Source organism: Gadus chalcogrammus, chromosome 18 (genome assembly GCF_026213295.1).
Source record: "Gadus chalcogrammus isolate NIFS_2021 chromosome 18, NIFS_Gcha_1.0, whole genome shotgun sequence".
Lineage (NCBI taxonomy): Eukaryota > Metazoa > Chordata > Actinopteri > Gadiformes > Gadidae > Gadus > Gadus chalcogrammus.
In genome coordinates this window covers 18151071-18173809 of record NC_079429.1, presented here as the reverse complement: position 1 = coordinate 18173809, position 22739 = coordinate 18151071, and the positions used below count along the sequence as shown (strand labels likewise).

The 22739-nt window shown below is 46.2% G+C and overlaps 1 protein-coding gene across 1 annotated transcript in view; it reads left to right on the top strand.

The window, feature by feature from the left end:
* The window catches only part of LOC130371687 (uncharacterized), a 50741-nt gene extending 29427 nt beyond the window's left edge, over positions 1-21314 (top strand). The window contains exons 4-5 of the mRNA XM_056577545.1: positions 10010-10254; positions 20050-21314. Of these exons, the coding sequence (XP_056433520.1) occupies positions 10010-10254; positions 20050-20163 (359 nt within the window). The 3' untranslated portion in view covers positions 20164-21314. The remainder of the gene's footprint in view (positions 1-10009; positions 10255-20049) is intronic.
* The last annotated feature ends 1425 nt before the right edge of the window (positions 21315-22739 follow it).

Here is a 22739-nt window from a genome sequence, read left to right as displayed (position 1 = left end):
TTTCTGAGCTTGTTACCTTTGTATATTACTGAAAGGAAAGTCTTGGAGATCATGTATCAGAACGATGTGACGCTTTGGGTATCACATAAGGAAGTTGGCTTGGCCCATTTCTCCTCCCTCTGTACAGAGAGAGGAGATCCTGCCTTATTTCAATACATAAATGGAGCAAGGTCATCAAAGCAAAGAATGATAAAACTGAAATAGATCTACTCGGGCCAAAAGGAAAGAGGAATGTATTGTTGGAGAGACGTATGAGTCTGCTTCTCGGGTCTGTGTGGAAATAACTTGCGGTATCTTAGACTCTGAGTTAAATCCCTGCAGTATACAGTATGACAGTATACAGTATGACAGTATACAATGGGTCCGTAAATGTGGCCCGTGGCTCCTGTCTCAAATGTAGAGGCTCCAGTTGTAGCTATGCTACACTAGCTCCCTGGGCTTTTAGAATCAGTTTGACTTGCATGTAAAGCTCTTATATCTGTAGTCATTAACACATTGCAGCACATAGTTTCTCCATCTTTGCCTTCAGACCATAGAACAACTAACCTACGAACAACAGGTGGCAGCCGTGACATCCTTCAATGGTCATTCAATATCTACCTTTTGAATTTAGCTTTTAATTCACAATCAATGACAAATACTGGTGGAAAAGTTACTTCATTTACTTAGTTTTCCTTTTTCTTTTGTCTTTTTGTTGTTTATTTATGTATTTTTGGTATTCAGCATTTTATTTGTCTAATTAGCACAAGACTAATCAAGGACATTAAGCATCACTGTTCATATATGACTAAGGCCATACTTTCAATCTGGATCCTCTTTTGGATCATTTTCAGTCAAAGGGACCAATGTGGTCAAAAAATCTTGAATCAGTCCAGTATCGAGTATCGAGAATTAGCGTCCTTCAATTTACCACCTGAAAGTGCTATCTATGCTATTTATGCTACAGATTATATTCTTAAATTATATAATTATATAAAAATAAAAATGTTTTCTTTTCCTTCGCTTGGTCTGTTTGTTATTGTTTCCAACCCAGTCTTGATCGCACCAAAGCTTAATTATTTTTGAACAAATTATTCATACATCACTAGTTGTTGCAGTAAATGTTGTTTTATCATTACAATATCAACTCTCCTTCACTTAAATCTTTTAGACAAAGCTACGCTTTCTGTAGTCACAACAGAACTCAGCTCTCTCCAGTGTGCATGTTTCCACAGTTCTCTTCATGAAAAAACTACCCTCTCGCCAGTCTTCTCCTTTAAGAGACTTGGACACAATAACAAACAGACCGGATCAATCGAAAGCTAAATAAACAAGTTATATTTGTTGTAGGGATCCTTTTCATGATGTTGTCAGACAAAATCAGCTATAGAGGCGGCCATTGATGGGGTGTGATTGCCCCAAAGGATTACAATGCCGCCCATTTTCCTGTATTATGGCTGCAGTGTTTTCACTCAATACTGGACCAATTCAATACAACATTGTTGTCCAAATGAGTCCCTTTGACCAGGGGTTCTGAACCAGTGTTAACAGACAATGAACAAACCGGGCCGTGAAATATTACAAATATGCATACCGGGCCAATGTAATAAACCCCCAAAATGATCAGTAAATAGAGACAAGGTAATCTGACTTTGATCGGGCTTACAATCCTCTTTTGAGGGTTCACACAAAGTCATGAAATAACAATGAAACACAGGTTATGGGGGCATGCATTGATATTGAAGTATTAGTTGTTCTGTTTTACGACGTTGTCATCCTACGACCCACGCCGTGTCTACACTGGCTCATCAGTGAGGCATCGAGTTATAGCCTCCTTCTATTGTGCTGCTCTCATTATGTTATGCCCGAATGATGTTTTGGCTGTCTGTTGGTGTTATGTAAATGTGGGAGTAAAACAGACGTCGGGCTGATGCCTCCTCTGTGTCATGATGTGATTCTTTTGAACCCGTATTTGCTGACGAGGATGGCTGAATTGTCTCCCGTCACCGGCCCCCTCCATGGCATGGCGAGACTCACATGACCTGGACTCTCTGGTCACAGTCTGTCGACCCCCTCCCTGGCGTGAAGAGACTCACATGACCTGGACTCTCTGGTCACAGTCTGTCGACCCCCTCCCTGGCATGGAGAGACTCACATGACCTGGACTCTCTGGTCATAGTCCTTCCACACTTAGCTCATGGCTTTGGAAAGCGTGCAGATCGTCTCTCAACGCGACTGAATGTTGATACTCATTACCAGTTCACTGACGCTGTCTGCTTCCTCTACTTCCCTCTGAGGCTATTGCCACTCTAGATGGATTTGGTGGCTCTCATTCCATGATGGCGTCCCGGACCAGCTATAGCCGCTGCTGGAAGCTGGTCTCATCCTGGTTACAAAATGCTCTCCTGGTCCACCATTGAGTCTATGGGCTTCTCTCTGTCCAACAGGAGTAATAGCTCCAGTCCAACGTGGACTCATTTCAAGCCATCGCTGGGCGCCCCAACTCAGCCGTACACGTCAGCTCTTTCCTAGACAGGCTGCTCCCTCAGTCCCCTGCCCCCACAGCCCCACACCGCCTGGTGAGGAGGAGTCATGGGGGGGGGATCTCAAGGATCTCACACAAAGGACCGGGTCCTCTCAGCCCCCCCATCTAGAGTGGCCGGCCACACAAGGGCCAGAGGATCTGCCTTGTCCATAGAGGAGAATGAATTTAAACACAATAAAATAACACAATCTGCCTATATTTTATTGTATATTCTGTATGGATTAGGAATTAAATGCTATTCAAGTTACATTCAACTTGTTGACGTTTGTAACCATATCATGAACAGGCAAAACAGCAAACGGTCATCCAACACCCATGAATGATGTTTTTCCTAGTAAAACACTTCCTCTTATTACATTGTAAACACACGTCAAATCCACTGTGGTGGCCGTGTGCACTGCTCATACCCAGCAATGACATAATATAGACAAAAATAAGGACTTTCTTTGGGATCTTCAGAATGGGACTTTTAAAAGATGTCAGAGTTCATATCTGATAATGTCTCATATTTTACAACCTAAACTGCGTTCGACACATTCTCTAATGGTGTGGATAGAGGTCTGCTTTTGACTGGGTGGGTATTGGCTCATATAGTTATTGTCTTGTTGCCACATCGGGCAAGAAGGCAGATCTTTCTGCTTGCCACAGGGCCGGTCTTGGGGGCCTCGGGCCTGGGGGCCTTGGAGCCTGGGTGATGGGGACCTTAGGGCCTGGAATCTTGGGGCCTGGCGGTCTGGGAGCCTGGGGGCTGGGGACCTTAGGATCTGGGGCCTTGGGTCTCGGGGCCTGGGGGGCTGGGGGGCCTTGGGGCCTGGGGGCCAGGGGCCTGCGATCGGCGGATATGTGATTAGGTCACCATTCCCACAACACATTGTCTGGAGCTTGAAGAGATGAAACATAGGCTTATTGCAACAAATCCTCCTCACAGCAAGGTTTACGTCCTGGGTCCTTGTGTGAGTTGCTTTCTTGTAGCCCTGATTTTGTCTTCACTGTTTCATGATCCCCGCCGGTAATTTGAGGCCCACTGAGGATGTGATTAGAGTGGTGTGTGATTCTGAAGTGTGCGCTGTACTCATGTAATATATGAGGGGCATAACGCATTACACAGTCCTGTCGTCATAAAAAAACTCATGTTGCGTTACTTTTCCAATCACTTTTGTTCAGGGTTTGTTTTGCATTACCGCACCGAAGCAATAACCGTCCCGCATATGGGTAATGAATAAGGTTGTTTTTCTATTATGTACTTGCTGACATTTACATACAAATAGGATGTTGTCATTCGGTTGAGGGGCGGTTGACAAACGAGTTCAGAGCGAGAGGTTACCTCACAAGCCCAGACAAGGACTTTCTCTTTCTGAACATTGCATATCCAACCTGAAAGTGAAAGTAAAGGCTGTGTGTAACGATGTCAGTCACACAGATCTGTTATACTGACTGGCAGCTCGCCGGCGGGGCTGCGGAGGACAGCTCTCTTTGTGTTTGGTGAGAGAGCGTGTTCGTAGCATAGAGAGGCGGAGGTCCACCTGAGAGGCGGCAGATAGCCGCGGTGATGCGCTCCTGTCACGCTGCTCTTGAAGAGCTCCGGTTAGTCGCACTCCGCCCAGGATAAAAATACACAACGCCCTCTCAGACGGCAGCGGTGAGCCGTTACCGCCGCAGCGCTGAAGCACAGCCCCCAGACCTCCCTGACGTGCCGTCTCGTTCCCAAGCGCATGGAGACCTCCTGCAGGGGAGGGGGCGGGGGGCAATCTGGTATTTTTCTATTTTTGTAGCCCTTTGTGAAATTTCGGCCCTCTTTCACCACTCCATGGCTTCCTTGATTCCATGGTGATCTGATGATGTCACGGGGAGCTGGTGTGGAAAATGTAAACCAAGAGGACAGAAAAACCGTAAACAAATAGGTGTGCGTGCGTGTGTAGGTATGTGTGCGTCTGTGGGTGCGTGTGTGTGTGCGTGTGTGTGCGTGTGTGTGTGCGTGTGTGTGTACACGTGTGTGAATGTGTGTGCGCTTGTGTGTCCGACCGTGTGTGTGTTTGTTCGCTTATGTCTATGTCTCCAGTTTTATGTTATGCTCCCTTGGGAAGTAGAAGTGGGAGCAAGCGGGAGATTTAATTTTGTCTGGATTCAATTAAACGCAGCACTTATGCTGCCTCATAATCACCCTTACTGAAAAAAAATAAGTTAGCAACTTTAGAGTTCTCTCCTTTACTCCTTTTCTCTCCTTTCCCAGTCAGAAAAAGCGCCTACCTTTAGTTATCGGTCGGAATGAATACGTTTTAAATACATTTAGATTTTATTCCATTGATTTATTTAGAATATGTCAAGGGCATCTCATTACAGCCGGACCACAAACATGGAATACTCCAGAGCAGGGGTCTTCAACGTTTTTCAGGCCACGGACCCCCAAACTGATGGAGAGATGGAGCGGGGACCCCCTACTTATATAATATATAAAATTGTGTTTTATATTAAACTGGTCCTATGGTGCCATGTACAAAATTAACCTTTTTATTGTGCATTCAATACTAAGATATTCAAATAATACGTAGGTTCATATGTTCATGTTTTTATTTTAAACATGTGCAAGGTACAGTAAGTAAACTGTAAACATAACAGACATTTTTAAAACATAAATGTGGAAAGGAAAATTAGTGATGCTTGTTACTGCCACTGGCATGCATAAACATACCTGCTATCTTGCATACAATACTGAGACAAGAAGTGGAAGAACAGCTCATCGGAATAGAAAAGGATCATATATATACGCCTCAATCGGAATACAATTCTCTCACGGTTTGGGGTGGGTGCGGCTATTTTTTAACCTAGAGATGGCATAAGCAGCTTCAGTAGTTCGCAATTGGTCGGCCTATAGGCTACTTTTATGCACATCGACCGCTTTCAAGGAAAGTCGATTTTTTTGCCTCATTCACGTCTTTCTTATCACTCTGCAGTCCGGAAACTTATCAACCCTGGCGAGTGACGTCAAGGTCTTTGGCGGAATATTTCTCTGCTTTCACTACGAATGGTAAAAATAAAAAAATTTAAAAAGACACACCGTGTGAAGATATATTTTCGTTTTTGCAAATAGCCGTGTAATAAGCGGGATAATAGAACGTCGCCGGTCATTATCGAAAGTAATAGGCCTACCCTTCAGGGCGAAGCAAGACACCTCCGCTTCGCGTCAGGGTCCGGTTCGCCCTGTCGGGGCTTATTTTTCAGATAATGACCGGCGTTCTGTACATTATCCGCTTAGCGCTCTCTCTACCAACAGTCTTGGCTGCGCACTCTCATCCAAATACGTATTGTTTGCGGCGGAGAAAGGGGTAGGCCTATAAAGACCAGACGAGAAACTGACGTTGCTTTGCTGTCCTCCTTCTTCTTAATTGAAGGAGCAGGCAGAGAAAAGCTCTCTCCTGCTGGGCTTTCATTAAAATCAAATACATAAAAATGTCACCAAAACTTGAAAGCCGACGGCAAGAATTAAATGAGAATTAAATGACCAAAATCGTGAGGACTAGGCTTGCGACCCACACACACATGTGGCGCTCGCGCGGTCGTAGCTCATTGGTGCCACCTATTAATCATTATGTGCCAATGCACAGCCTCTCATTCAAATGACTCAGGGGTCATTTGACCCCTCTGTGGCGCTAGTAGTAAGTAAAAATGTCTTCAACAGGGGGTCGCGGACCCCCTGTTGAAGACCTCTGCTCCAGAGGATTCTCTGGAGGGGACGTCAATAATATCCCCCACGTAGATTAAATATCTGCTCCGACAGACACAGAGCCAATAATAGTAGCTTAAAATATATATATATGAATAAATATATGAATAAATCACGTTTAGGCCATCGCTAAACATTATTACCTATTTTACAAAGCCATGCATCCAATAATAAAGCGCCAGTCATTCTTTGAGGTTAGAGGTATAACATGCCAATCATATATATAGATAGACCCCTGAGCAGGATACATAGGGCGGACCTGAACAAAACCTTTCAAATGTGTGGTCAAGTATTTCAATGCATAATCTATTTAGAAATCATTTATATTAACTTGATGTTTTTTCTGAAGTTGGAGGGGATTCCTCCGTCCCTGGATCCTGTGCCCCTGGAATAGGTTCACAGACGGTGCAGGGTGGTCTGGGGGGGCTTAGGGCCATGAAGGCACTGGGAGCTGATGATGATGATGTCCTTGGAGGGCTCACTGTAATAGTGCTCAGTAGTACGTTGTGTGTAGGTTTAATCTTAATCTTAAACTGATGAGTACTATGTAGGTATCTCGGCAGACCGTGTCTCTGTTTAGGAAGGGTCTCGGGAGATGGAGGGAGAGAGGGTTCTGTGTTCTGAATTCACATCTCCTTGGTGTTGGGAGGACACTGTGCAGCACTAGCAGCAGGTCTAGTACCATCAGCATGTCTATAGCAGCAGCGCTAGTACTCGCAGGTGGTAGTGCTACACAACACCCCACACCCGCCCACACCCGCCCATCAGCTCATAAAGCATGAAGCAGGTGTCGGTGGCGTTATTTTGGAGCACCGACGTCTCCACATCAGGGAACAGAACAAACAGTTGGCTCCTGCTACCCGGCCGCAGGTCACCACTCCAAAACCCCGTGACTCATTCTCAGTGAAACTTACCTCCAAGGGGCTTTACCGCCCAGGGGAATTGATCTTGCATTGCCAAAGCAAGTGTGACATAGTTACAAAATATGTGCCCAAAATTAAATATATTATAGAATTAAAATAAATGTCTCAACAGCTGTGTGACATTGCAACCTTGCAATCAAATAAGAGTCTTGAAAATGAACTAAAATGAAAAGAAAACATTTTGATGCATAAAATATGTATAAAAAACAAACAGATAATTAAAAATAACCTCTCATCGTTGTCTCTCTGTCCCTCATTCTCTCTCTTTTCCTAACCCTGCACCAATCTCTTTTTTTTTGTCGCAAATATCAATTTGAGTAGTCTGTAGTCTGTTCTGTCCTTGTTGCCTAGCAACCGCAATAATCCACCAATGAGCTGTCATGGTTATCCTCCCTTCTCCCCCTATTCTACTGTCTTCTGTCTTTCTCTCTCAGCCCCCTTTGTCTTCTCTTCATGGTCTCCTCATCCGTCTGTTACCCTCTCTTTAACCCTCTCTCTTTCTCTCTCTCCCCCGTCTCCCACTATTCTCCCCCATCTCCTCGAGCGCTGGATGAAGCATGAGAGGAGAAGCACCTTTATTATTTCTTCTCTAATTGAATCTATTCCCACACCCTGTGCACCTCTGTCTCTCTATGGCCGTTCAGACTCCGACCATTTGATTGGCAGCTGAGTCGCAGGCGGTCAGAACACCATGCCTTGCATCTCTGATCAATCACTCCTCCCTCCCTATGGCGATTACCACCTAGACTAATAATAACTCCAACACCTTGACCATCATGAACTCCTAGTGCTCCACGGAAATCTGGTACAAAATGTGAGCTCTAGGAAGGGCGTATTATCTCCATGGTTACGGCCTACAGCAAATTTGTGATGCTATTTAAAGCCAAGCCGAAGCTTACCACTCTATGGATGAACTGCAACCACTGCCCCGACGGTGCTCCACAAAGCCAAACACTCCTGGGGTCCCATCGTGGGTAAGCCCCTCCTTGGGGACGGGGAGGGGCTCGGACCTTCGTCCTCATGTTGAAGTCTCTCAGGAAAAGCAGTGAAAATCACAAAAATACAAACACAGGATTTCACCCCAGTTTTCCCTCAATAAAGGTCTTGTTTTAGACACTGACAAATAGGAATAAATAAATAACTATATTGAAGATCATAAATCTTGTAAGATCATAAACCGAACAAACAAGTGCATTCTTTTCGAGCAGAAATCCTCAAAGTGGGGGGAGCACTGATTGGCCAATCGCTCGGCGGAAGGTTGTGTGTACACAATCTGTGCGGCGTGTGCACTGCACGTTACTTTGGATTAAAAGCATCTGCACGAAATCACTGCATAGTAAATATCCCATGGCAAAGGTTTGGTGTGTTATTGTATTGCATCAGTAGTGGAACTGCTAGTTACCCCGATCATGAGCATAAAACAAGTGTTCACAGGGACCAGGGGGGGGTGTTTACAGGGCCATGCTCAGTATAGTGTTTAACGGCTGTCCGCTGAATGTCTTTTATGGTTTAACGCAGCCATTAAACTCCATCTCTACTTCCTCATGCCTGGACGAGAGCCGTGGTCCTGATTTGTGGATCAGCAGATGGAGGTGTCACACTCTGAAACTGTTTAATGACAGTTTAAAGCCTGGAACAGGGCTTCTCCTGAGCGCCTCATTTATGGAGCTCTTTAACTACCCATGTGAAAATAACCAGTATTCTAAATCCACCACACTGGTTCAAATGTACACACTGGCAGCTGCATATACAGTACATATACAGTCTTCTACTGGCGGACACTGGGAGCTGGCCAGTACCACCACAGTCTTCTACTGGATGAAACAGGGAGCTGGTCAGTACAACCACAGTCTTCTACTGGTGGACACTGGGAGCTGGCCAGTACAACCACAGTCTTCTACTGGTGGACACTGGGAGCTGGCCAGTTCAACCACAGTCTTCTACTGGCGGATACTCTATTTTTGTGAAGGTATGGATTGCCTTGATGGTGAGTAGCTGTTGGTGAGGGTCAGCCAATACACGTGGATGAAAAGCAACTGGTGAGAAACCCTAAGCAGTGTGGAAAGACAGCACTGTCCACTACGACCTCATCTGAAGTCATTGACAGAGAGAGGCAGGAGAGAGGAGCTGGTCTCCTCCCAATGCCCTCTGTGGATCTGTAGATCTGTAGATCTGTAGATCTGTAGACCTGTAGATCTGTAGATCTGTAGATCTGTAGATCTGTAGACCTGTAGATCTGTAGACCTGTAGATCTGTAGACCTGTAGACCTGTAAACCTGTTGACCTGTAGACCTGTAGATCTGTAGACCTGTAGACCTGTAGATCTGTAGACCTGTAGACCTGTAGACCTGTAGATCTGTAGACCTGTAGACCTGTAGATCTGTAGACCTGTAGACCTGTAGACCAGTATACCTGTAAACCTGTAGACCTGTAGAGCTTGGGGTGACATGTGTCTCAGCAGGTAGAGCGGGTTGGCTGTTAACTGGAAGGTTGCTACTTCAATCCCCGGCTCCTTCTAGCATGTCGAGGTGTTACAGAACAAGACTGCTGACACCCTGACTGCTCCCGATTAGCTTGCTGTGGCCCTGCATGGTGTGCATGGATGTGTGCATGGATGTGTGAATTTTAGGCCATCTTGTAACGCACTTTGGGTGGCCGCTGATTAATAAAGCGTTATATAAATGGAGTCCATTTACCTGGAGACCTGTGAACCTGTAGACCTGAGAATGATGGCAGATTCCTAAAGGCTTCTTGATGATGTTGTTGAGTATCTGAATTCACTGAATCTGTATAATCAATAGTCATTAATAATCCTCAACGTTTGGTTGTCTGTCTTCTCAGGCGAGCTTTGGAGGCTGGAGGACGACGGGGAGGTGGCATCCATGATGGAGGGGGCGGGGCCAGGTCGTGGGGGCGGAGCCTGCCCGGAGCCCCGCCCCCGCTCCCAGTCGCCCTTCTCCCAGCTGCGGGCGCGGGCGGCCTACCTGAGGAAGAGCCTGTCGGTGGACGACCACCTGGGCGTGGCCTCGGAGCCCGGCACTCACAGGCAGCCTCGCGCCGCCAAGGGCAAGCTGAAGAGGAAGTTTGTAAGTGCACCGCTTTCTGTTCACTTCCTGTTTAGTCATTAGCAGATGCTTTATTCTAAGTGAGGTGATACATGTTTGGACATCTGCCTCTGATTGACACTGAAAACACACGGGTTTGAACCCACAACCTTTACCTGGGCGTAACAACCAGGCTCTTCCAGGCTCTTCTGAAGTTGTGTCAACCGTCCCCCCTATGTTCTATGGTCATTTAATGATTCTATATATTGATATGAGTTAAAGCAGGGATGGGCAACTTTCATGATAAAGAGGGCCACATTTTTCATCATAACCATCAGAGGGCCACATGACTGCACACTTCAACTAAACGCTAGCTGAGAGAAGCTACACAATTTTGTATTTGGTAGATATGATTTCCTGTATTCTGGTGCATTTTGAGGATGGCCACTAACTAAAAAATCTTCCAGAAACATAACCTATGTACGGTATTTTAATTGAACCAACATACATTAATTTCATGTTTTCCATGCTCAAACAGCCACATGAATGGGTAGTATTTTTATCAGTGCAAAGGGCTCACATACATCATCATTCAATGATGTCACAAAACTGAAAAACAGTGGCCCAACATTGAGTGCAACAACTCAATGAACTCAAACCCAACAAGCATGATATTCATTACAGTTGAAGTAGTTGTAGTGGCGACTTAAGTGGATATCTTTAATGACTGATATCGTTTCTAAGCAAACTAGAAGCATGGGTTTGCCTTTGAATTCTATGAATTCTTCTCATCTTTCTTGACCGAGTTTTCTGCAACTCAATACATTTTTTTTTTTTTTATATATTTTAATTATGTGCGGGCCTGACTGAGTGAGGATGCGGGCCGTATGCGGCCCGCGGGCCGCCAGTTGCCCATCCCTGAGTTAAAGGGACTGTTGTTAGGTTTTAAGAGATGGCTCAATTATGACCAATCAGGAACTCTCTCCCCTGATTGGTTTGTGGAATCCATTCTGCCTGCCATAAAAACAGGTGCATGAAACGCAGCACTTCTCATTGGTGGAGAGATGTGGAGGGAGCTGAGTGGAGCGGGGGTGGTCTATATCAGCTTTAATGTGGATATAACAAATTGTATTGCCTTATGTCTTTATTAAATAAATGTATAATATATAGTATGAATGGATATGAATGGTGCAGAGCAGAGGACGCTGTTAGACTCCTGCCTGGAGGGAGTGGCTGTGTCAAGAATAGATCGATGTCCAAGGACGCCCTTGCGAGACCGTAAGTCTGTCCTCATCCGCTGGACAATGACAAACGGCTAGTTTGTCATTTAGAAGACCGCTTTTATACAAAGAGAGAACTCTTGAATCCACGTCATGAAGGAGCTGGTGGGGGTTGGACAAGCATCAGGAGAGACAGGCCTCAGAGAGACAGGCCTCAGAGAGACAGGCCTCAGAGAGGCCCATAGGTAGATGCTGCAAACCCTGGGCTTGAACCCAGAACCTCTGGGCTGGGGGTCAATCCACCTCAGCAACACTGGACTGCCCGTGTGTTCACCGGGGGGATGATGGTGAACACAATGTGAGGGGCTGGAGCAAAGCTATCAGAGGACTTTTAACTTCCTGTTTCTGCTGAATGAGGTTCTTATCATTCCTGTGTGATGTCTAAGAGCCCTTGACGCAATGACAAACGTGTTTTCTGTGCTGCTTCCTTTGTTCTTTGACGTTGCTGAACTGAAGTAGCCGTGTGTGCATGAATGTTTTGATGACCCACGCGGGCTGATGAATATGGCCTTGATAGTGTGAATGAGTGGTGACTCATCTGGTGGCTGTGTGTGTGTGAGTATGTGTGTGTGTGTGTGTGTCTGTGTGTGTGTGTGTGTGTGTGTGTGTGTGTGTGTGTGTGTGTGTGTGTGTGTGTGTGTGTGTGTGTGTGTATGTGTGTGTGTGTGTGTGTGTGTGTGTGTGTGTGTGTGTGTGTGTGTGTGTGTGTGTGTGTGTGTGTGTATGTGAGTGTTTGTATATGTGAGTGTGTGTGTATGTGTGAATGAGTTTCCTGCTTCAGTAATTCTGTCTAGTATGATGTCAATGCTGTTGCTCTCCCGCTCACACACGCACCCCCCCCCCCCCCCCCCCCCCCACCACACACACACACACAGACACACTGACTCATACCGTCACACACACACTGACTCACACAGTCTCACACACGTCACACACCTGTCACCGCCAACACGTTGTACTCTGCTCCGATCTCAGGTCCTGTTCTTTTCCTGACAATGAACTTTAAGCATGCTGCAGAGAGAGGTGTGAGCTGATGAGTGGCAGAGCACCTGAGGCCATTGCACAACGTCTCAAAAGATTCACCTTGACCAATCCAAATGAAGTTTTAACGTGTTTTCTGAACCCCCCCTATTTAAACATTGGACGACAACACTGACAACCCACTGACTTGTTTTCAGCATACCAAACTTTTTTTGGAATGAGGATTGATAGAGCACTGGTGTCAGTCCCTGATGTTTGTATTTTGTTTTAATATGAGCCGGTGCCTCTGTACAGCTCCTAGCATCATGTTAGCGTAGCACTCTGTCTCTCCGCTGCAACAGCCACCTTCCAGCTCCTAGCATCATCTAAGCGCAGCTCTCTGTCTCTCGTACAGCCACCTTCCAGCTCCTAGCATCATGTTAGCGTAGCACTCTGTTACACCCCTATATAATCAAATGGGGCTCTTGGCTCTGGTTCAGACGGGCGCAAAACTCTGGCGGTCATCCAGAAAGGCTCGGCTGATGATAGAGCTAGAAGGAAAGCGGCCTCAGCAGGCGGTCACTTCAACTAATACTCTTCAAGAGGCTTATTGGGGGGGAGAGAGAGGGCATCTAGGCCCAGGGGTATGTCCAATGAAGGCACTCTCAAGGTTACTGTTAGATGGCCCCAGCTGGAGAGCGCCTTTGGGGAACCTTGAGACCAACCCATGAGGGCCCCCGGGTTGGTCGGGCGCTCGTTCCCCTGAACATGTTGTGATGAGAGGGCCGCAGTATAGCCTGGGAACCAGATCTATCTCATGTTTCATTTGCTCTACACATAAGGTCTGGCTTCCCCTCCCATACAGACATATTTCTGCTCAGTACGAAAAAGAAGTACTGTTGATCTAATTTGATTTTTTTTTACTGTTTATAAATACGATGACTGCTGTCTCTGCTGTAAAACGGTCTGTTGCTTACCCTATCGAGAGAGTATTAAACAACGAAGGTTGTATTCGCACTTAAAGAAGAACAAACAAATGTACATTAAGCTTTTGTTGAAAAGAAAGAGGTTTTTCTGTGGCTAAGTGCTGCGTCACCCGTAGGCGTCGTAGGTGACGCCCCTGGAAATCTAAAATGAACGGAGAGGTTCCAGACTGATTGCAGTTTGCAGTTCATCTGGTGCTTCCAGGCTAGCTGCAGTATAGACCTTCAGGGTGGGGGGTGACCTATTTCCTTCCAGCAAGGACTACAGGAGGATCAGTAATGTGGGCACCAAACATACGTACACACACGTATACGAATGAATCCCTTTTACGCCATCGCTTTACATATTTGCCCATTTTATCGAGCCACACTTCCACTAATAAAGCACCATTCATTCTCTGAAAATAGGAGTAGAGGTATAGCGTGCAAATTGTATATGCAGAGATAGGGGTTCCTAGGGGATGGCAAAACCTTTCAAATGTGTTTTGAAAGGCAAGTTCCAATTGCATAATTTATTAAGGAATCATTTATATTGCTCTGGATCATACAATGCTCCAGTCAGAGAATATTCTCCATCACCTCGCATATAGTGACCTGGTGGAAGGTACTCTGAAATCAGAATGGTCTGGACCACATCTGGTCACCACCAGCACTGGCTCCCTCAAGGGATGCATGATGAGGTTTTTTATGCCAATACCGGTTCTTACAATAACAGTGGAACCCGAGGCTAGAATTGTCCAGCTTTTTATAGATTCCTTCACAAATGGGGCTACCCATGATTATAGAAATTGTCTGTAAGTATTTTAAAAGAGGAGACGTATGCTCTGAAATGCAATGCAGAATTTTAGCAGTGAGCAGTGTCTCAGAAGAGCTTATTCAAAAGCGCTTACATGAATCCCTTTGCCTTGGCCTTACAGAGGCCAACACAGTTGGCTTTAGTCTACCGTCTTTTACAAGGGAATCTAAGTCATCAGCACGTCAAAGGCTTCCTGAGGATTCCCGAGGCTCGCAAGCACTTTACATAGAGCTCCATCCTTATCCACCACCTAGTTTCCTCTATTGGTCACCTTCGTCTGTGATGCTTGTCCTGACTCATCTCCTCCCACTTCTGCGTACACTCCTGTGTCTCTTATGATCCCTGCGGTATCATGAAGCAGTGATGAAAGGGACGGCCTTCCAAAATACTTACCGTTCTCTGTCTTACGAACCATGCTGTGTCATGAGGCATTGACGACAAGGACGCTCTTCCTACTGCCTGTTGTGTCTGCCAGCACAGCATCAGACGATCAACGTAACACCCTATATGAGCGTCAGTAGGAGCCTACTCAGAGAGAGATGTGGAGAATACCTATTTCAGTCACTGCCCTGTAGATGATTCATAGTCCGCAATAGCAATCAGTGTTTCCTGAAATCCATCTGTGACCCATCTAATTATGATAGAGCACTGGTCCTTTGACCTGATATCTTGGGTGGATTCTACTTGGACCGAAAACATGCTGCCTGCATAACTTTTGGGGTAAAGGATCTCAGAGTCGCTCAACAGCTTCCGCAAAAGACTCAAGACTCACTTGTTCAGAGTTAACCTAGTCTCTGCTTAGCCTCCCTGCCTCCCTGCCCAGCCGTCCTACGCACTTATTGTATTTCGTACTTCCTGGCACTTAATGTACACACTTATTGTATGTTGTACATCCTGGCACTTAATGTACACAGTTATTATATGTCGTACATCCTGGCACAAAATGTTTTTACTTAGTTGAGTAGCATCTTATCCTAGCTATCTTTGTTGCATACAGGGAATGGGTTAACCTAGCAATTATTGGTGCTTGGCACTTGGTTCGATGAACATCCTGTACCGACAGCGATATATTGTTGTTTCTCCTGCTTCTGACTAATGTACTGATTGTAAATCGGTTTGGATAAGAGCAACTGCTCAATTTCTCAAATGTAAACGTAAAGGGGGTCTTGGTCCGTTGGCTGATTACACCACCATCATCGTTGTTGAGTGTGTGTTTGGACAGCCGGGTAACGACATCCTCTGCCCTGTGCCCTGTTTCATGCAGCTTCTTACTCTTCTGGATGCAACTGTTTATGGCTTATGTCATATTTTCTCTAGAGTAAGGGACAACAGAATTCCCAACCACGCCTTCTGCGCAGATAGTTAGATAGCTGCAATGTTATTTATGTGGATGGAACATCAATCATAACCAACAGTTTGGAGCTGTTTGCCTCTTGCCGTTTTGCCGTTCTGCTGCATTTTGTTGTGGGCGTGAACCCTCCTTTGATTGACAGTGATTGTTCACACCGTAGGTCACACCCACAAACAGCAGCGAGGCTATTTGCGTCACATTGCAGATACTATGTTGACAGGTAGGCAATGTGAATGCAATCCTTTGGCTTGGTAACACATCGCTTTATTTAGAGATATCATCATTTAGGGAATGGCTCTCACTCATCTTCCATTAAAGCGGCGCAGAGTCACCTGGTTCCCCATGAAGCAAAAAGAAAGTCTGAAGCCTTGTCCTCTGTGGCTATAGATAATTCAATAGTTTCAACTAAAATGTGGATGCGTGAGTAATGAGGGTGAAAGCCTGCCCACAACTAGCCCCTCCCCTATCCAGGGCGCCCTTAATCTGAGCCAGTCGGGAGACGTCAGTTCAGTGGTATGGGGGAATATTTCATAGTCCTTCAAGCAAAGCCTCAAGTCTTCCACAACCAAACACTGGGGACATTGATCATGGCTGTCTGTGGCAAGCAGGGGGGGCAGGCAACCTCTGAACCTGTGGGGGACAGTAGCAGAGCAGGTTGACTGGTAACCGGGGGATTGCTAGTTTGATCCCCGGCTTCCCGGAGTTTCAAGGTGTCCCTGAGCAAGACGCCTAACCCTGACGAGCTGGTTGTCGCCCTGCGTTGTTGACCCCGACGTTGTTGTGTGAATGTTTGAATGAACGGTTGTGAGTAAAAGCGTCAGCCAAAATCCCCAAAATGTATATATGAAATGTGATTATCCATGTTGATGTTGGGGCAGGAGCTCTCCACTAGACCTCTGTTTGCTTTAGCAGTCTGAATTGACCAGATGGGTCAACTACTAGGGGTGTAACGGTACACGTATTTGTACCGAACCGTCACGGTACAGGCACTTCGGTGCGGTTACAGAGGTTTACCGCGGTTCGTAAATGTGGCGTACATAACGTTAATATGGTGAATGTAAAGGCTTGTTTTGCAATACGGATTTTAAAACTTGAAGTCGGAGTTCCACCCGGACCGTTTAGCCAAAGTAATGTAGCGACCCTGGGACAGTTAAATAGTTTGCGTGTTATGTGTTGCATTATATTTCGTTGTCCGTTATGCCAGTTGTTCTATGTGCATGTATTGTAATGTTCTTCTTGTCAATCAGCGTGGGGGCGAATCATTAGGTCAGCTGGGGGAGGGCCTTGGAAGAACAGGAGGGTGGGGGCCTGCACGCGAGTGAGACCGTGTTGGGGGTTGCCGGGGTAACCGGGGTTTGTTTTGGGTCGGTTTTCTGCCGTTGGTTATGACGTTACGGGTTTCAGTGACCTGTTTTTGTTTTTTTTTACTAATGACTCGACATCATTATGTCACCGGCGAGGTCACTACATTGGTGTCAGAAGTGAAACTATTATTATTTATTTTTTCTCGGTCCTGCTGTGCTCGGCGAGTCGGCTACTCCGACTCCGTAATCCCTTCAGCAGCTCTCCGTCGGGATGTCGGATACGCAATGCAATTGGCCGCCCGATATATCTTATACAGTATGTATGTTACAAACCATTTAAGCAGTGTTGTAAATACACTTCCAAAGCTTTTCAAATCTTATTTGGTGTTTTATTGGTCCTGGTGCAAAGTAAACAATGTACAAAGTAATTAAGGTACAAAGTCAAACCGAAGAAGTGATTCAGGAAATGATTTTGTTAGAGGACCAATCACAGCCCTTGCCGTCTCCGTTGCGTCGACCAATAGGTCCATGGTTTCGACGCATAGTTAAAAATATTGGATGTGCACGTAAGCTACGGAGAGGGTCTCCAACAGGCTGTCCGGCAATGGATAGGGCTCCCTGTGTCTTCTTACAGCACTTTAACATGCACACGCATTTGAAAAGGCGCCATCCAGGTGTTACTATCACCGTTGCTGTGAAAAAAAAAAGCGTGCTGTACAAACCCAGCTCACTGGGAATTCAGAAACTGAAATGCCATAACAAATGGTGTTATGGCATTTATTGGTGTTTTCATTGCCGCTTTTTTTTTTTTTTTTTAATTCCCCTTAACTATTAACCGTACCGTATCGTACCGTACCGTGACTTAAAAACCGAGGTACGTACCGAACCGTGACTTTTGTGTACCGTTACACCCCTATCAACTACAGTAAAATGAATTACAGAATTGCTTACATTTTTTGAAACTGAGAAACTGCTGCAGTTATAACTTGCTAGTTTGCAGCTAACTCACTTTGTTGGTATGTTTTAGCCACATGTGGCTAAATAGCAGCGGAGCTGACAATGCTTGGGTTTTACTGAATTCTATAGTTATAAATCATTTCCGTCAGCTCTCGGAAATGATTAGGTGACGCCAGTTGACGTTACAGTCAGAAGTTATGGAATCAACTCCAAACAACACACAACATAATTTACGACAACAATAATGCTGTGATAACAACCAGCACTGTGATAGCCGCTAGCTTACTTGTCCTCTTTTGCTATCCCTAACCCTAGCCTGTGATGCAGCTTCCTCAGCGCTGCTGTTTCCTTGTATCCACTATCGCTGCCGTTACTGTTGTTGTTGAATCCTTGGTGCAATGCCAGGACACCCTTAGCATCACACGTCTTCTGTTTTAGTTGTTTGTTAAAGCTTTAATTTCCTCTGTTTCTTTACTGAGTAAGACCTGTGTTTCTTCCAGCTTTGCAAGAAGATATGAAGGAACAAAACCCAGAGTCCAGTATGACTATAGGGTTGTCACCCATAATAGGGGTGTAACTTGGGCACCTGTGGTCACATCAGACTTTGTTGAAGTACTATTCTTGACTGTGGTTCTGTGATGTTGATGAATCTAGTATGAAGTACTGGGGTTTGACACTTTCAGCAACATAACTTGACCTCTCTAATCCCTGGGGAGAATGTGTTCTTAATAATCATCATAATATATTTATATCGTGCCTTTTTCAAACCTAAGGTCGCGTGGAAACGAAAAAAAAAAAAGGAGAGTAGGAGGAAAGATGGAGCTATGCGTTGGGTGTGGAGGAGATCCTTAAACAGGGAGGCGTTGAGATGTGCTTTGAAGAAAGGAAGAGAAGGACGGTCACAAAGAGGTTGGGGGAGGGAGTGACAGAGTTTGGGGGCCCAAACACTGAAGGACCAGCCACCCAGGGTGGAGAGTCTGATGCGGAATCTTTAAGCTGATAGCTTAAAGATTTTGGTCAGAGGATCCGAGTCGGCAAGAATGAGTGTAAGGGGTTAAGAGGTTGCGGATATAGGGGGGAACGAGGTTGTGGAGAGCTTTGAAGGTGAGCAGCAGTACTTTTTAATAGATCCGGGACAGAACTGGTAGGGAATGGGGCTGATGTATGCAGATCGTTTGGTATGGGTGAGGGGCTGGCCGCAGAGGTTTGAATGTATTTAGTTGGTCCTCCTGCTCTGTGTTTAGACCGATTTGATCACAAATGTGTCCCGAGGACCCTTGGCCTTTACACCAGGATTTGTATGTGTTGTGGCTTAATATCCGATGGGGATATTGAGTTAAGATGTATCCTAAACCCACGTTAATGCTAAATGAAGAGGGAATCATTAAGCATGTATTATCTGGTCCCTGGATCTCTCTCTTTCCCTGCCTCTCTTTAGTTTCTTTTGTAAACAAATATTAATTATTTAAATGTGGTCTGTACTTACGGCCATTTAGAAACATTTCTCTGTGTGTGTGTGTGTGTGTGTGTGTGTGTGTGTGTGTGTGTGTGTGTGTGTGTGTGTGTGTGTGTGTGTGTGTGTGTGTGTGTGTGTGTGTGTGTCCGTGCTTGTGTGTGTATACCAGCTGTAAGCGTGTGTGACTGCAACATGAATAATGAAGTGACCTGTGGCCTTCTCTCTGTCTCTGGACCGGATCAGTGTTACCGCGACGACCTCATTACCAGCCCGCTTCGTGTAATAGGTTCTCAGGTGGTTCTCAGGTGCAACCAGACACCTGCATAGATAGAGTGTTCGGTGTGCGTGTGTGGAAGCTCTCGACTGGTGTCTCGGTGTGCGTGTGTGTGTGTTGAAGGGGGTGGTCTGAGTGTGTCCGAGCGTGGGTTTGTGGGTCCTGGTATTTTCTCCTCAGTGATATCGGTTCAGAGCCCCGGCGATGCAGCGACCAATTGGAGGTAACTTTGAACATTATCAAATAGATCTTTAATCTATAAGTATAGATCTCAAGATATATAGGCAATATCTCAAGATCTAACATCTTCCACATTCGGGGTACTTTTCTCGCCTTGGTTGAGGAGTTGTGTTTTTCCTCCGGGTTTTGTTGGTTGTCACGGAGACATAGTGAGGTTCCTTTGGAGGACAGCGTCCCTGCTGCGTGTCTGCAGCAGTCGGTGGTGAAGATACAACCTATTCTGGTATCGCACGCAGGACCATCTGACGTACGCGGTCGTCATGGGAACAAACCGGGAGCTGATGAACTGCTTTGGGGTAAGTTCTTGTACCGGTGATGTTCTGTGGAAACGCACAGGTGAACTAAGCTAAGATGCTCGTCTCCAAACGGGCTTACCGGGTTGATTAAGGAGCAGGTAGGGGCTAGACATTGAATCCAGAGACAGGTCATTAAGGAGCAGATATGGGTTAGATAGATAATACAGAGAAAGTTCATTAAAGAGCAGGTAGGGGCAAGAAAGTTAATACAGACACAGGTTATTAAGGAGCAGGTAGGGGTTAGACTCCAATAAGAAGACAGATCTAGACGCTTTCAGCCTCTTTTTATTTCGATGCTCGAACCAACTGATGACACCAGCGAGTGACATGGAGCTAACAGAACCTTCTGGACATTGAGCTAACAGAAGCTTCTGGACATGGAGCTAACAGAAGCGTACTCCACGGGACATCGGCCAGCTGTTTCAGGCATTCCAGGAGAGCTGTTTTGTGTTGGATTGAAGATTCCCTCTCGGTGTGGACTTTGATCTTAGTAGCTTAGCAGATTTAATACGTGGATATAAAAGCTATGTAATATATTGGGCCCCATTTTAACGGTCTGAAACGCAAGTGAGAAGCGCAAAACGGAAGTAGCTTTGTGGGCGGGTCTCTGCCCCTGTTGCGGATAAATGGCTCTTGCGAACGACGCAATTCTAAAAAGGGTTGCCCTGAAGTAGCCTAATTACCCGTAGGTGTGGTTTGGGCATAAAATCCAATAAACCAATGAGAGTGCCATCTCCCATCCCCTTTAAGAGCCATGAGCGCATTTGAACCTGATGAGTTGATCATTTGACAGCGCGTTTGCATCTGTCTCCGATGAGACGGATGCATCGTTTCTTCACACATCGTTTCTTACCAGTATTGTATACATTATCGTTATCGACCTGTTTTCCTAATATGCATGTTTTCCCCTGTTAATGTACATTGCCATGGACTCATTCATGCAGCCCCTATGGAAAAAAATAAATTTGCACAATCCTCATCATCATCATAATATTTCAATTAGGCAAATCGTTTGCATGTATGTAATGTGTATAGCCTACTGGTGTGTAAGCCTATGTTGCAGTTTGCTGCCAAAATAGCAACACCAACTGCGCTATCCACTAGTGCTCTTAGACCAGGGATTTGTCGGTCAGTTGCGCAACTGCTTTATCGATCCGTAAGATAGCACCATGTATCATTTGCGCCGGAACACGCCTGTGCTTTTCGCCGACACGCCTCTCAGGGCGCAAGTTTAGTAGCGCAGGTTTGCTGCGGGGCAAAAAATCGGCCTTGCGCCGGGTGCAGTTAGCAAAGATACATGCGTCGGTGTAGAATTTAAATTGTGCATGATGCCAGATAGGGCCCATTGTAGGAAAGGGAAAACCAAAAAAGCATAATATGACCCCTTTAAAACAGCTTGAAATGGTTAAAACCGGGGTACTGTGTGTCCATCAACCAGGTGTGTTTAAGAGCAGCCTGTGCAGCATTGAGCACCCTGCGTTCACACCAAAAGATGCATTTGCTGCCCGAACGCGTTGACGCCTGAGTTTTGCGGCGCGTCAAATCAAGTTTTGCGGCACGTCAAAGGTTTGCGGCGCGTCAAAAGTTGAAATATTTCAACTCGAGCAGCATTTGACGCGCCGCAAAATACGTGAACGCACCCTTCGCCCGTGCCCGGCAGCGGGCACGGGCATGCCGCGCCGCAAATCAGATTTTGACGCGCCGCAAATCAAGTTTTGCTGCCCGTTTTCTCGGCAGCAAATGCTGCAGCAGCAAAGCAGCAACGCGTCTCTACATTCACTTTGAATGGCATCACGACGCGCGTCAACTTTTTGCATCTTTTGGTGTGAACGCAGAAGGAAGGAGGGTTGAGTTGAACCAAAAGCATGGCTCAGTTCCATCTGGACACCGTCAGCACCTGGCACCTGGGTCTAACGGGAGCTCGTTCCCCCGCTGGGGAGTCGGGACGGGGCGAGCTGGGCTCCACTTAGTGAGGGAGGAGCAGGCCAGCGGTAGTAGAGCGGCTTGGACGGGCTGGTGCATGGCTTCATGTCCTGGGTGGAGGATGGGCCGGAGCCGGGAGCGGCGTGGTATGCAGGCAGCAGGACATGTTGAGGACCAGAGGATAGTTGCAGAGAGTCGCAGAGGATAAACAAGCAGGCCGACCAGCCCAAAGGGGGCTGCAGTAGTCTAGATAAAAAGAGCATGGACCAAAACCTGTGGGACGTCCTGGTGAGGGACAGACATTTCCTCCTGATGTTTTACACCGTGAATCTGTAGGAGCGGGTGGGCCAGCCATTTCCTGATGAACTCTGAGGGCCCTGACTTGTAAGATTACGAGGATCAGACAGACTGGGCGACAGAAGAGATTCATGGTTCTTGGAGGGTTGAGAGGAGGATTTGTTGGTTTATGGTGTGGAAGGCTGATGAAAGGTACAGAAAAACGCCAGTGGAAGAAGCTAAATTATATAAGGAGAAAACCTCCCCACTTCCCTAACTGTTGGCTCTTGGTGTATAATTGCTGGACTGCCCCTTTATGGAGCCGCCAAGCGTTAGCCAGTGAACGCAGAGACAGGTCATTAAGAGACAGGTCATTAAGGAGCAGGTAGGTGTTAGACAGTGAACACAGCGACAGGTCACTAAGGAGCAGG